The sequence below is a fragment of the Ylistrum balloti genome, unplaced genomic scaffold, assembly GCF_031769215.1.
Source record: "Ylistrum balloti isolate Yb309-2 unplaced genomic scaffold, AGI_CSIRO_Ybal_v1 Utg370172, whole genome shotgun sequence".
NCBI lineage: Eukaryota > Metazoa > Mollusca > Bivalvia > Pectinida > Pectinidae > Ylistrum > Ylistrum balloti.
The window spans coordinates 6,080-20,678 of record NW_026782162.1 but is presented as its reverse complement, the minus strand read 5'-3'; the positions used below and the strand labels follow the sequence as shown (position 1 = coordinate 20,678).

Here is a 14,599-nt window from a genome sequence, read left to right as displayed (position 1 = left end):
GTAGTCTCTAGGCTGACATATTTTATGTTCATACTTCTTCTTTCAATTTCACCTCCAGACATAATGATGATATCTTGTCTTTAAGTAACAGGAAATTTCTTGACCATGGCCATAATATATGTCAGAATGTGACTAGTAATGACTCTCCAACATCATTTACTTACCTCAATCATTTCTTTTCTTACATAAGTAGCTGCTTCCCACCAAGTTGTATGATAAGCGTGCTGGTGTCAATGTTCCTATAGTGCCTTTTCTAGTTTGATAGCAATAACCTCGCATCAAGGACCCATGGTGTTTATATGTCGCATGTGATTCGATATGCAAGGTCCTGTTCAAGATATCAAGAAGTCGAAAACTGACAAATCACAACATCAATATCATGAGGAAGTTTAGATTGATCTCATTGAGAATTAATTTATTTCCCGGTGTGATATAAAAATGACAGTGATTCCTTCTTGTTTACATTGGGAACTGGACATTACTAACTTGGGTTGACCAAGATTTACATGGCTGATGTCTTCGATGAAGCAGAAGACGCTTACCCTTCCGGAATTATTGATCCTTATATATATATATCAAATCTTCATTACGTTCATAATTTCTCCTGGTGTCATTACACTTGAGTTTGAATGAAGATTATGTTAATGTGTCAGCATTTCATTGCTGTTCTTGTATACTTAACGAAGACGAAATATGCTGTAGTTATTTGGACTAGATATCTAGGTATATTTTTACGTAAAGCATATGAATGTATGAGATAAGACAAAAAAGGGGTCATTGCACATGCTCATACGTCCAAAGTTATGCAGGTCACGCACTTGGTAGATAAGAATTTTGAAGTATTTCCTTGCTGAAATCTGCTGACGTATCCCTTCAGCGAATTAGACTTGATCATGAACGTCTTCGCATGTCTGTCTGTTATTGTTCTGGCTGCAATATGTCAGGTAAGAAAATCTTATTATTTCTTCTGTATATGAATATCATGTTAACAAATAATAGTCGAAATAAACATTGTGAGGTACCAATACCAACTTTTTTTCGATTCTCGTTAATGCGTCTAGTGGTTTAGTTATTATCAAACTGGTTATGAGACTTAGCACCGGGCTAACTGATTGGACCGATCTAGATTATAATAGTTAGAGCAGTCGTATGTCAAATGAGGTTGACCCTTCAGGTAAATAGGGTTTTCTTTTCCTATCATTTTTTCAAGAATCTTCTCGAAAATCTTTCTGTTGTTCATGTACCGTTCTGACGTTATAGCTTTTGGCGGATGTGGTAGTACAAAACACAGTTAGAATTAGAAGTACAACATACAGTTCTTCCGTCGGAATAAGGATTCGGCAATGATGCTACGCTTTTGTGAAGATAGAAATACCATCTGTGGTATAATGAAGATTTTTGTTTTCAATTTACATGTATTTAAAGAAATAATTAAGTACAAATATAAATGCTTATTTTAATACATTTTGTTGGTTATTCTTTTTTACCATAAAGGGACTTTTGTTTGAGAAAAACGAATGTACAGACAACAGTGATTGTCTAGCGTCTCAGTGCTGTGTTAATGACTTTCGGGGTCACTACTGCGCTTACTACCAGAACGACACAGACCCGTGTCATCGTCCTGGACACCATGCATATGTCTACAAATGTGGATGCGCTCAAGGCAAATATACACTTATTTTCTACCGGAAAAAAAAAACATTTGTTTTCGTGGGCTTTTATTTTTATCAATTTCATGGGAATTTTAGCCATACGTCAATGCATTGATACTTTGTTAAAGATATGAGGCACATTCCTACTATTAGTAAGATAAAAGACTACGCTTTGACAAGGCAAAAAATTGCAAACCACGTAATATATGACTTTACGGTGTCTTGTTCTATCACAACGTGTTCATTTCTGCTGTAAACATGCAGATGTATCATTTTGTAACAACTACATACTTTTTAGTAAACTATTAAAATGTATTGGTTAATAATGCAATTTTGTAAGTCACATCGTACTATAATATTCTTCGATATTTTTTCTAATTGTATAATCATTATGATTTTGTGATACTTCGACGATGATGGATTTCTTCTCACGAGAACCATAATGAAAGCGTAATACATTGTATCTATGTAATGAGGTAATATATACTTGTGTACATTGTGTGTGTTAGATGTTTATCTCTATCCTTTTAGGTCTAGTATGCGAGCATTTCCATTTACATCCCGGTACAGTTCCGCCTTCCGATGATCCCCTTTCATCTATAGAAGGAGCTGTAGAATCTGCAGGACTTGGTTTCTGCACTGCTGCGCAACATTGAGAAGTCTGACCGGTCATAAACCGATCCTTTGTATGAATAAAAACAATTTGTTTTTCATTATAATCTTATTATAATTCGCAAGTATTCAAGTGAATATTTCAAGTACGTCATCTATGACGTAGTTGATTGACACATGACATAGTTTGTCATTGGATTGGATAATTGGAGTTTTAGCCGTTTGAAAATTAACCTGTATAAACACAAAATCAAAATACCGACATAATAACAAAGCCTTAATACAAAGTCAAACTTGATAAAGCAAGGAAGAAACATTTACATAGATACCATGGAAACAAGGAAGCCAAGACAAGATGCATCGAACGTTTTCGTTCCATCGACGACACCCACCTTTTAAATCTTGGTCAGCATCCATAAGGGTAAACGTAATTAAAACAGACGAAAACGTATTTGACAATTTAACAAAGCGTTTAAAACAAGTAATGATTCAGCAATTCATATGATATGTAATTATATACGAAAGTAATAATTCAAGTTTTAAGTAAAAAATAAAATAAAAAAATCAGTTACTTTAAATGCATAACTACTTCTACGTGGAGCAAAAGAATCCCCAAAAAATAGCATAAAGAGAAAAATATCTTTATTATGAAGAAAAATCATGTTCCTGTTTCACGTGAAGTCAATTGTTTCATCGCATTATCGTTTATTGATATTTGTTGATTGATTCCAGCTTTGAGTCATTAATTTTTCAAATGACACTTCTAATACGCTACAATAGAACCTAATAATGAATTTCGTCATTGTAAGACTCGTCAATGATACCAAAGGCATAAAATGTTGAAACCTTAGAGGCGACTTTGAAAAACCGTATCTATAGAAATGTCAGAAACGAATGTGTGTTATATATAAAGCACAGTTTACAACCTTTATTATTTGTGTAAGTTACCCATCATAACTTTCTTTACCTTTCTGAATATATTGTCGTTGTACATATCTATTGATAATACCAGGAACACATCTGGGAAAACAACACGACTAGACAACATCATTATCTTATTCCAGTTTCGTATTATTTACCCTAAGATCTGTGAAACAAACTTACATATCCTGAAGCGCAATCATCCGCAAAATACCTGTTATTGTGTCCAATGATCGTTACTTCTCAATAAGTTTCTTTAAATTTTCAAAAATGAACAGAACATCGAGATTATTTAAAAATGGACCAACCACTGTCTTTATCCTGTACATAGACTCATCAAGTCAGCTTCTAGATCTATAGGGATGCATCATTATGTCGTTAAGAGACGTTCGTTAATCTTCTAGGGAAACTGTGATTTTACCATCAAATAGCAAAGTTTTGTTTTAAAAATATGAGTTAGAAAGCTCGAGTTAATCTAATTTGTAACAGGTATATGCAATTCTCAAAGCCAGCGTGGTCTACCTGTGTTGATTTACAACACAAGAAGGCATAACGAAATGTGACGAAAATTTAATGCAAATCATTAGAAAGTACTGACGTTTCTATGGATTTACAGCCCCGTAAGGAACCTCACAAATACGACTCACTTGACGATAAAGTCACGTAACATGTTTATTTTGTCATAATATTTTCGGCCCTGGCGTTTGATTTAGACAGATTACAATAGATGGAGGTTTTAATGAAATTGCTACACCCTGATTCACACGAAATCATGAACATCACCAGTCAAACTAGGTTGAAACAAACATGTTCACAGAAGATTGATCACCGTATGAATATACCATTGGAATTCGGAAGCGATGGAATATACAGTAAAAACTTTAAAAAAATGTAACCAAACAAAATAAAAAATAAGCTTACAAGCAAGCAAAAACGGTGATGTTAAATCACAATGCAAACAAGGACACGGCAAAAGCAAAGATAAAACTCACGAAAGGACCCAAATTGGAACAATTACCAGCTCATCGACATGGTTTCAATTCCGTGTCCCTTTAAAGATGATACTCCGTGCAATTGAACACATACCACATACCCCTTAGACGTTAGTGTATAAATAGTAAAGTATGCAGAATATTTTGTCATTCTTCCTTTCATATTTTTATCAACCGTGAAATCTGACATACAAAAAAACATAGGTTACCCTCAATGTAGTTGATATCATTAGTATCACTGACTGCATTTCGTTTAATCAAATGGCTCACGAAATACCGAATACATTGTGATTTCATTAAGTAACTGTAGAAATAGACATTGTCCTTCTTTCTTGATGTCATGCATTTGGTTTTCTTAGTCCTTTTTTTCAGTCACAAAATCTCTTGGCAAATGACTCCTCGGTAATTTAAAACGAAAATGTATTGTGACTAAGTTAACATTTAAACATCAGGAAATATATGGTTTATAACTTAGTATCTTGTTCATGTATCAGCCAGTCGATGAGGTATACGAGGTATACACGAGAACAAACATGATAAGCCAATTAAACAGAATATTTACGACATAAAAATGCCATTGTTTTCCATCTTTGACCATGTAACTATCTGTAATCCATTCATAATGATGTAGTCAGAATATGCTATGTTTGTATTGGAACTTCAACAACCCTTTTTCTGAATTTGTGATTGAAGGTGATATATAGTAATGCGTCTTTTGCAATGAGTTAGATAAAGAGCTTTAAGCTATTGATATCTTAGATGTACTAGATCGTTGACAACACCAACACTTTCAATCACAGTATAATTATATCTGTTTGTATCGTTGAATGAATTACAAAATTGGATTACTTGTATAGTTCACAGTCCATATCTTTACTTCAATGTAAAATAAATCAACATTGTGTTTTGTATACAACTTACATGCTGCAGATCATTGGCGAAAAGGTTTTAAAAATATTAAGTTGAATAAGATATGACATAGAATAGTACATATGCTTAGACACCTTTGATTATAACTATGCCATATAAATCAGTTCATACACTAGAGTACATCATGACTGGGATATCTGTATTTAACTGATATATTCAGTTACGTCAAAACAAACCTTTTAATGTTTAAAGGATCCTTGCCTCGTGACACAAGGAAATGTTAAAACCGTATTAATGGACAGAAGACACTACAAGACTTTAAATATTTGTCAAAAGAAATAAATACAAATATATGCCATGTGATTCATCACATACGAATTGATAACGTAAATCTACTAGACGTAACTAAACAAACCAAATAAGTATAAAACTACTCACCACAATTATACTAAACATAAACCTATATATATCGACTCGACATGTATCTACTCAATATCCATTTGCTTTACATCAATTTTGCTCAGCAACATAAATATTGTGACCATAAATATACTCAGCAGACATCTATTGAATGCAAGTCAATTCAGCAACACACTTCTGCTCAACGTAAACTTCCTGAACATCACCCCGCAAAAAAAACAATCTTTTTACGATAGATATATCTTTCTTCAACATCTGTAACTGTAACTTATGTCCTATACATAAAATCTCATTTTTGAAAATTCTCCCTGTCATCTAGATTTCCAAAAACAGGTGAAGACTTAAAAAAATTAAACAAAAACAACAAAACAGACACAAAAGTATGAATCACCTTTTATTTTTGGACTGAAAGAAGTTTAGAATACTTGATTTTCCACCATTAGGTTTGTGTTTAGGGTTACAATGTCTATCTTGTGACATTGTTTGTGTAGAGTTTCGTTTAGGTATAGGGACTCTAGACCACTGACTGATGTACTCATTCTGTATCTCTGAAGGCAAATTTGAAAACACCTCCTTATCAATGTGGGGTGGCAACTGATATGTATTGACAGAACTGTCACTATTTGTGACATCAATATTATCATCATAATCAGTCTTCTCGAAAATATTCGTCTCCGATCGCGATTCATCATTTGTTTTCAGGTGCAATATATCTCTGCTTCGTTTCTCTGTAGTACTCACAATAGACTCAGTTTTTATCACATTTTCTGACTCCAATGACCGATCAGCATTGATACAACTATGCATGTTCACAATGTAGACAGAAGACAAATGTTCACTAGTTAACTGGTTACTTGAAAAATCTTCCTTTCTGTCTTCTTTCGGTTTTGTTCCTTTACTTTGATCATGTTGAATGTCGGAAGGAATTGAACTGACACAAAATGTCTGGGGAAGTACCTCAGTGTCTTTTCTCAAAGTTTTTCCCCCTCTATTCCGAGATGTGAATTCATCATGGTCTTTTACACAACTTTTAGAACAACCATCCACAATACTGTTATTTAACTCCATGTCCCTGTTTGCATTCAGTGTTTTGCCTGTGCTATTTAATTCTATTTCATCTTTTCTTGTTTGAGCTTCCTGTAAAATTTCTCCTTGAATATCTCTAGGAAGCTGAAGAAAAACCTCCATATCTACATCATTTGGGAGCGTCAGTTTTGTCTCTGGGCCTCTTCTATCCACGAGAGAGCAGTCCACTCTGTTGGGAGTTGTATAAGAATTACCTCCATCAACATTTCTACCAATGCTTCTCTTACTGCTATGAGATCTTGTTTCTTCAATGCTTTCCTCAGGTTTTCTTTTCCGGCATGATATTACTGGTAATTCAACAGAATCACTGCTAACACATCCTGTTGTTGTGTGAGATTCCCCACAAGTTTTCTTCACCAAGTGAGCCTGAACCAATGAACAACCAAGAAATGACCTTGATTCCTTCACTTGACCATCATCCTGTTTGTCACCAAATAACTCCTGACTATGTTGCCTGGATTTTTCAGGAGACTTAAGAACCCATTTTTGAAGAATATTTTGTTGTTTCCCTTTGTTTAAAGTTGTAATGGGCGACTTTTGTCCTGTTTCTCTGGTTTTCCGTACATCATCCACATTGTCTCTAGGGCTTCGGACGGTAAAGAATGAGCTTATAGCATTTTTGGATTTCTCCACGAGACTACAAAATGCAATATTCATAAGAGTAAGATGAAAGGGATCCTTAATATTGACAAGCTTGCTGAAAAGTGTCATGGTGATCTCCTCCAAGTGATCGATCAGCCTTTCAAGTTTATCTGTTGAAATTAGAAATAAGAATCAACAAGTTTATCTGTGAAAATTTGAAACAAGAACTACTAAAGTTATCTGTACAATTTTTATAAAATAGAATGCCAAAATTTATCTCTGGAAATTACAAACCATTTTTCGAAGTTTATTTGTACAAATTAGAAACAAGACTTCCCAAGTTTATCTATCAAAATTATAAACAATTTATTGACCATAATATTTTCATCCCTTTCACAGATTTCATATAATTGTCAGTAGATAAAGATCTGTAGTCTGACTACGATAGGTGCAAAAAATAAATTGAATTTTAAGATTCCTTAAACAGATATGGCCTCAGTCTCCGAACATAAATACAATTACAATTCTAACCTCAGTATTTACGGCCGATACCTACCAGAGGATAGAGAAGACATCACGTGACCAGGAATTGGACATTGACGACTCTCTCGATTTGTCCACTTTTTATCAGCAGTGGTCAGTTTCCTGATGGTCAGTCTTAGGGTCTGGGGTGTCCGACCATCATCAAGTAATCTGTAAAAGCACCAAAAATATAAGCTAAAGGTGTAGACTTAATTTATTCATATTGTACTAACACATTGTAGCTGCTTATGGTTGTAGTTAGAGTTGTAAACAACTTATTTACCTTTGCACCAAGAGTTACCATTAATGACATAAAATCTTGCCATCATCTCCGTTACCTTACATCAGACCAAAAGATCTTCTGATCCTGTTTTTGCCCTTCTTGATTTCTTAAAACTTGTTGCACAATCACAAATAAATCAGAGTCAGTACTAACACATGAAAGATTAATGATTCACCAATTCACAACAAAATCATGAAATCTGAAAAACTGTAAGCCCAGAGATGTTAATTTTTACTGTACCTTTTAGTCAGGCTTGTAAGCAGTTCCTTGACCTTCGATCTAGCATCTTCAATAGTTGAACATCTTTTGAAGGAGTCCTCGTCACTGAGGGTCTAGAACCCAGAACATGTACCATAAAAAATTAAATTGTCACTGAGGGTCTAAAACACAGTACATGTACCATAATAAAAAATTAAATCATCACTGGGGGTCTAGAATACAGTACAATAATCATAGATAATGTCATCACTGAGGGTCTAGAAGATAGTACTATGATATAAAAAAAAGTTGTCACTGATGGTCTAGAACATAGTACCATAATCAAAATTAAAGCATTGTCATTTAGGGTCATGAACACAGCACATGTACCATAATAAAAAAGAATATTTAGATCAATAACTTAAGTGCAATTTTTACTGAAATCAGAGCTCAGTTGGTAGGCCATCAACAAATACAACTTCCCCAGCATGTGGTTTGATATCTATACCAACTCTGCCTCAAAATGACTCCAGATGTTGATGATCACCCAACAAGCTTATTTTTCATACATTTTATACATGTAATAATTACATTGTTCCATACAAATGATTTGATTTCAAAGATAAAATGAAACACATCTATTTCAAAATAAAACGTTTGAAGTTTTTATCTTATTTAAGTGAATGCATGACTTTCTTTGTTTACATCTACAAGGATCAATCCCAAACCTTTTTTCAAAGTCACCAAGTATTACTCACCCATAATCAATCTAATGAAACGGATACAATTGTATGTTGATAGGATCAAACAGCTCCACAGTAAATCAATTGTAAGTTGTCGTGGAATTATTGGCAAAGGATAAAAGTATGATTTCGAAAAGTAGTGATCATAGTTTCTAAATGACATCATGAAAACAAGCTTTGAATTTACAATAACAATATATGGAAAAGGATGAAGGTAATCATAAAAAAATGGCTGTGACAATCAAAGCAAATATTGTACCGGTAAATGTACAACTATTCTTACCTGGGGTCTGCCAAATGTAACGACAGGGCTGTCATCTATTCCAAAGCTCAGCTGTTGAATGACAACAGCCTGTTTTGGTCCTAATTCCTGTTTGAGGACAGAAAGGTCAAACTGTTGAAGATCTTGCAGTGTCACAATTCCTAAAGCTGCCAGCTTCTTTGATGTTGTGGAGCCAATTCCTGAAAGAAATCCGCAAATTTCTGAATAATAAGCAGATCCTAACATTATTCTCCTGATAATCAAACTTCTAGAAACTCACTGATTTTTTAGTGAAATGTGACATTAACTTGTCCTCTTATCTATATATATATACATTTGCTAAATGCTGGAGTCATAGCCAAGTTTGCGATTCAATATGAATAAATGGTGATTAACAGAATGTCACCTATTAGTTACTGAATTTACTCTCAAAGACAGATTTTGGAAAATTCATCCATATTATATGCAGAGAACTGAATGATTTGTTCTCAGCAAGAGGCCAAATGGGCCTTCACTGCACACACCTAGTATTCCATGCATTTCATAAATACATTTAAAATGAGATATGACTGAACACTTGACACCAAAACTGGATTTTATTTCTTTCAAAATGAATAAACTAATAACATGTAAGACCTGAAGAGTTTTAATCAGCTTCAACATCATAACATTTGCATTTCAGCAGGTTGACAGAAGCAAATCAAACACTATGATGCCAAAAATCTACTTGTGGAAGAAAATAAAGATTTGTTAATTGGTCACAACTTCAAAAGACAAATACTTAATCTGAAATATCTCATTTAATAGAGTTTTATAACATACCTGGTATTCTTCTGACCTGTCCCACAGTGGCCATGAATTTGGCTGTCTGCTCAGGAAATAGTGTCGTCTGCTGGTTAGGTTTGTGTTTTCCTGCCACAAGTTTCGACAGGAGTTTACTGTAGGAGATACCAGCACAACAAGTAATGTCCAGCTCCTGATGCAGGGCATCTCGGATATCTGCAGCAATTTGTGATCCCACTGTCAGTCGCTCACGACATCCACAGTTACAGACCGTTAAACGACATACATTACCTGTAAGTAAACAACACATATACACATCACATTGAAATTTGTCATTTCTATGCTCCTATTATCTTACAAAAGGAACCATATCAAGCATATCACCACAATATCTTTCTGACAAGGAAGTTTACTTTCATCAACCAATTATCTAATTTGTCAATGTGCAAAAGTATCTCAACTATTTTTTTTTCACTTTTATGCAATTACAAAATTATATAGATTAATAAAGGAATTTAACCATGAATTCTGTCAATTGAAGAATCTGTAAATTTCTTTCAGCTGTAAATCTCTCTTTCAAATCCTTTCTACTTTAGCAGTTTAATAATCCTTCATGAAATATCTATAACCAATATTTATGAAAACAAAATCTTACATATACTTGTTACATCTCAGGTCAAACACACCTTTATCATCTTCCAGAGTGTTGTTGTCTTGTTCCAGTAGGAATTGATGACCCATGACATCTGATCTACTGTGACCCGACTCCTGCCTCTGTTTGACAAGGTCAGAAACATCCAGAAAGTTCTCATCCATGCCCAGCCTTTCTACATGATGTGTGTACTGCTGAAGGAACTCTACCAATTGAAAAAAAACAGCCTCTTCTTTAAAATTTAGTCTCTTCAGTCTAATGTCATTGGTTTAGCATGTCATTTTTTGCATCTTTTTTTAGCTAAAACTTCAAAACTTTATGAGGACATGCTGTAAGACAATTAACAAATAAGCAGTGATAAATGATTATTTCTCAGAAAATGACCCACATTTTCTCTGACTTTTACACCAGACATCAGTCACTTGTCTATCAAACTGTCTAACAACTGGTATAGAAGGCAGAGGAAATTCCATGAAAATGTCCATTTTCATAACTTATTTTGAAAACAGGTATAAATGCTTCAAATATATATTTTTTCATTTGCAAGCCATTTCTATCAGCCCCAAAAGATCTCAATCTGGGCTAACCAGGTACATGAAATACTAAGTAGAATCTGACCTCCATGTGACTCAGAAAAAAAACTTTACCTTAGCAAGCATTCAGTCCTAAGGTCATTGTGGCAGATATTACATTGAAACCTGTCTAAAAGAGGCTAATCCTTCTTCACTACCTCATAGAATTTTGCCTCACTTGTCAGTTGTCTGTTGATAATTGAAAACTAGTTGCACCAATTAAGACACATCTGACCTTCAAGTGACATCCTGAAAAACTGACCTTAGCCTACCCTGATACTCTATGAGAAACACCTCTGTAGTGTGCGATCCTTCCTTTTGAGTAGTTCCAGGTTTGGACACAGTTGACCTTGACATTTTGTAAAACTGACCTTGACCTTACCTGATATTCTATAGGAGACTTGTCTGTAATGTGTTAGGTCTTCCCCTTTGACCAGTACCAAGTTTGGACACAGTTGACCTTGACACTTTGTAGATAGAACTGACCTTGAACTTACCTGATATCCTATAGGAGACTTGTCTGTAATGTGTTAGGTCTTCCCCTTTGACCAGTACCAAGTTTGGACACCTATCCAGAGCCTCGTTGATACCCATGAGTTTGGTCACTCCATATCTCCGGGCCACATAGTTACAGGTCACGACTATATACTTCTGCTGGATACCTGACCATACACACCATATCAACATTGAAACATTAACCATATGAATTTCCAACATATTTAAACAAACATATCATTATCTACCCCAGTAGTAGATCCACATGAAACACCATCTTTCCATCTATCAAACAATACCTGGTACACGTTCACAAGTCCTTCATCTGGACAATTATGAAGCATAATTACTGAAATCTTATTCTGTGTAAAAGACATTAACTATATTTTACAATTTCCATTTTTCAATCATCTTATACATCTAAATAAACCATTTAAATATAACAAGTTACTTTAAGCATTGAAACATTAACCATATTTTTTTCAAAATACCTGTTATGTTAAAATGCATACTGTACTCAATAAACCTTGACTATTAACAGATTGGCATATCAAAAGAAAAAAAATTGATCTTTCATGAATATTTGTCATTATTTTCAGAGCTACATGTCATAGAGGTCTTACATAGAAGCTTAAAAACAGACCAGTACATGGCGACAAAGTTGTGTCCTTTGGCTAAACACTTTATCCTAATTGTTCTAGAGGGCATGCAATGAACCTCCCATATGTTATTCAGTGAGACAGCCACCATCTACTACAAGAAGACCTTGTCTTATAATGACATTGGCTGTTCACACGCCGATAAACCAGGGAAACAAAATCTTTCACAGAATCAAATTTAGAAGAATGTGATGTGTAATAATTACATCTAAAACCTGTACTTACCTAGAGGTTTGTCTCGTAATTTTGGGTTTCTCATCATTTCTACCTGGGCATAAAAACAGTCAATATCTATGTGGATGATAGTCCTTGTATGACCCAGTGCTGAGACACATAAATCACCTGTAATGTTCAAATCACAATCTAAAATTGTTTCATCATTAACCTACTTTCAATGTGCATTCATCTCCTGTTTGATAAGGTAATAATTATATAAGGCCATCTATGTACATCACATGTAACAATTGATATTTCTGTAAAATATACCGTAGGTCTTCGCAGGGAAAATTCTGGGAGCTGACAGCAATGAGTCATTTAGTTTTTAGAATTTTATGTCAAAATCCATCAAGAACAAGGTGGCCACCCTGAGTAAAATCTGGGAAAAAGGAAGGGTCAGTTTCAGTTATGAGTGGCCCAAGGCTCCTTGACCCCTAAATGAACATCCCTGTCCACTGGATTGAGTCATAGTGTACCCCTAGGCTTAATACTGCATAAATAGGTTAATGTATCAAAAGGCAAACTAAGCAAAGGCTTTTTAAGTAAAATGGTCATCTACAGCTGTGAATTAGTAAGGATATTCAGTACAAGATGTAGAATGACTGGTCTTGTTATGCATGCCATGTACATTTATGTGAATATACTGACAAACTTGTTATCATGATAATAAAATGTGAACACGACAAGTTGATTTATTATGATTGAATATATTTAGTCACATCACCTACATGTACTGGTCAAATTCTATGAGATTACTGTATATGGATACGTAGGTTTTACATTGTCTAAACTTGGATCTTTGAAGAAACAACTGTGAATAGTGACCTTGAATATAAGTAAAATTAACATAAAGGTTATCATCTTGAATAAAATCGACAGCTCCCCATCTCATATTCACAATACTCAAATATATTTTGTCATGACCATGTGTATCTTCCTTGTATTTCACAAGACAACAAAATATCAATATTATACTAATGAATGATAAACGAAGATTTCTGTTCTGGTTAATTTAAACTGGTATACAAATGAATAAATTGAGGAATTCTGTTTCAAACAAAACTATTAAATATATTTACTTGTTTTCATAGAATCTATGTTCTCGTATAATAATTTTAAAAAGGCAAATATTCTGGCAAAATCTGTGGAATTGACTATTTTAGTGTTTTACACGGTTTTACGTGTGTTTGAAGAAACTTTTAGGATTACACGCCACACATCTAACTTTTACCATAATTTGACAGCATGTGATTATGTCCGCTGAGTTTCCGTTCCTGTGTGATGACCTTCCCTCCTGGACTTCCAACGTCGATACTTGAAATTGGATGTGGTGTGTCACCACTGAATGGCAGGCTCCAGCTTTCGTCTTCATTTTCCTCGAAATCTTCTCCGTGATCGTCCATGGCAGTCCAGTAGACTTATCATGACAAATTCATTTACATGACATGCACTTGTTCTTGGTCGTTAGATGTACTAGATCTAATTTATTTCAACACAACACCAGAAAATCAATCTTTAGCAGGAAACATGCTTGTATGTGTTTACATGACAGATTCCCGCCATCTTGTATTACTGGAGCACTTGCTAACATCAGGAAAAAATCACGGATAATATAATTTATACGCGACCAACATCTATACACCCAATACATGTATCAACCAATATTAATGTAATTTTGACATTGTTGTCCATACTACCCAACACTACGTACATATTAAGTAATTATTGTTAAAAATAACACGTGATACTTCTGACATTTTTATTGTATAAGAAAATCCCCAATATCGTGCAGAAACCACTCAATATACCGTCACATGCGACCGATATATATCCTTTCTAAGAGTTACGCCCCTTTATACACTGAAAGGCCCAATGTTAACCTGATAAGTCGGTTTCCACATCTTATTTATCATATGCAACTTAATCTAACGAGTTATTGTGTATACAGAAATAAGCAATTTTATTTTGCAATATTGATCTTGTATTTCATAAGGATCATCATTGATTTAACTAACAGGCATAGATCTGGTGCAGACTGGATATGCCGTCATTGGCGGACATTAGTTTCCTGGGTATCTC

The 14,599-nt window shown here is 34.4% G+C and overlaps 2 protein-coding genes across 2 annotated transcripts; one reads left to right on the top strand and one right to left on the bottom strand.

Moving 5' to 3' along the window:
- The first annotated feature begins 893 nt into the window (after positions 1-893).
- LOC132551077 (U3-aranetoxin-Ce1a-like) lies at positions 894-2,308 on the top strand. Its single transcript, XM_060215182.1, has 3 exons — positions 894-944; positions 1,495-1,663; positions 2,184-2,308. Exons 1-3 carry the CDS (start codon positions 894-896, stop codon positions 2,306-2,308), a joined length of 345 nt encoding a protein of 114 aa, XP_060071165.1.
- A 3,546-nt stretch (positions 2,309-5,854) lies between these two features.
- LOC132551076 (DNA polymerase iota-like) lies at positions 5,855-14,072 on the bottom strand. Its single transcript, XM_060215181.1, has 9 exons — positions 13,752-14,072; positions 12,530-12,646; positions 11,648-11,812; positions 10,613-10,783; positions 9,966-10,217; positions 9,165-9,343; positions 8,181-8,272; positions 7,692-7,828; positions 5,855-7,305 (listed from the first exon to the last, which is right to left on the bottom strand). The coding sequence occupies exons 1-9, from the start codon at positions 13,921-13,923 to the stop codon at positions 5,855-5,857; spliced, it is 2,736 nt and encodes a 911-aa protein (XP_060071164.1). The 5' UTR covers positions 13,924-14,072.
- Positions 14,073-14,599: the final 527 nt, after the last annotated feature.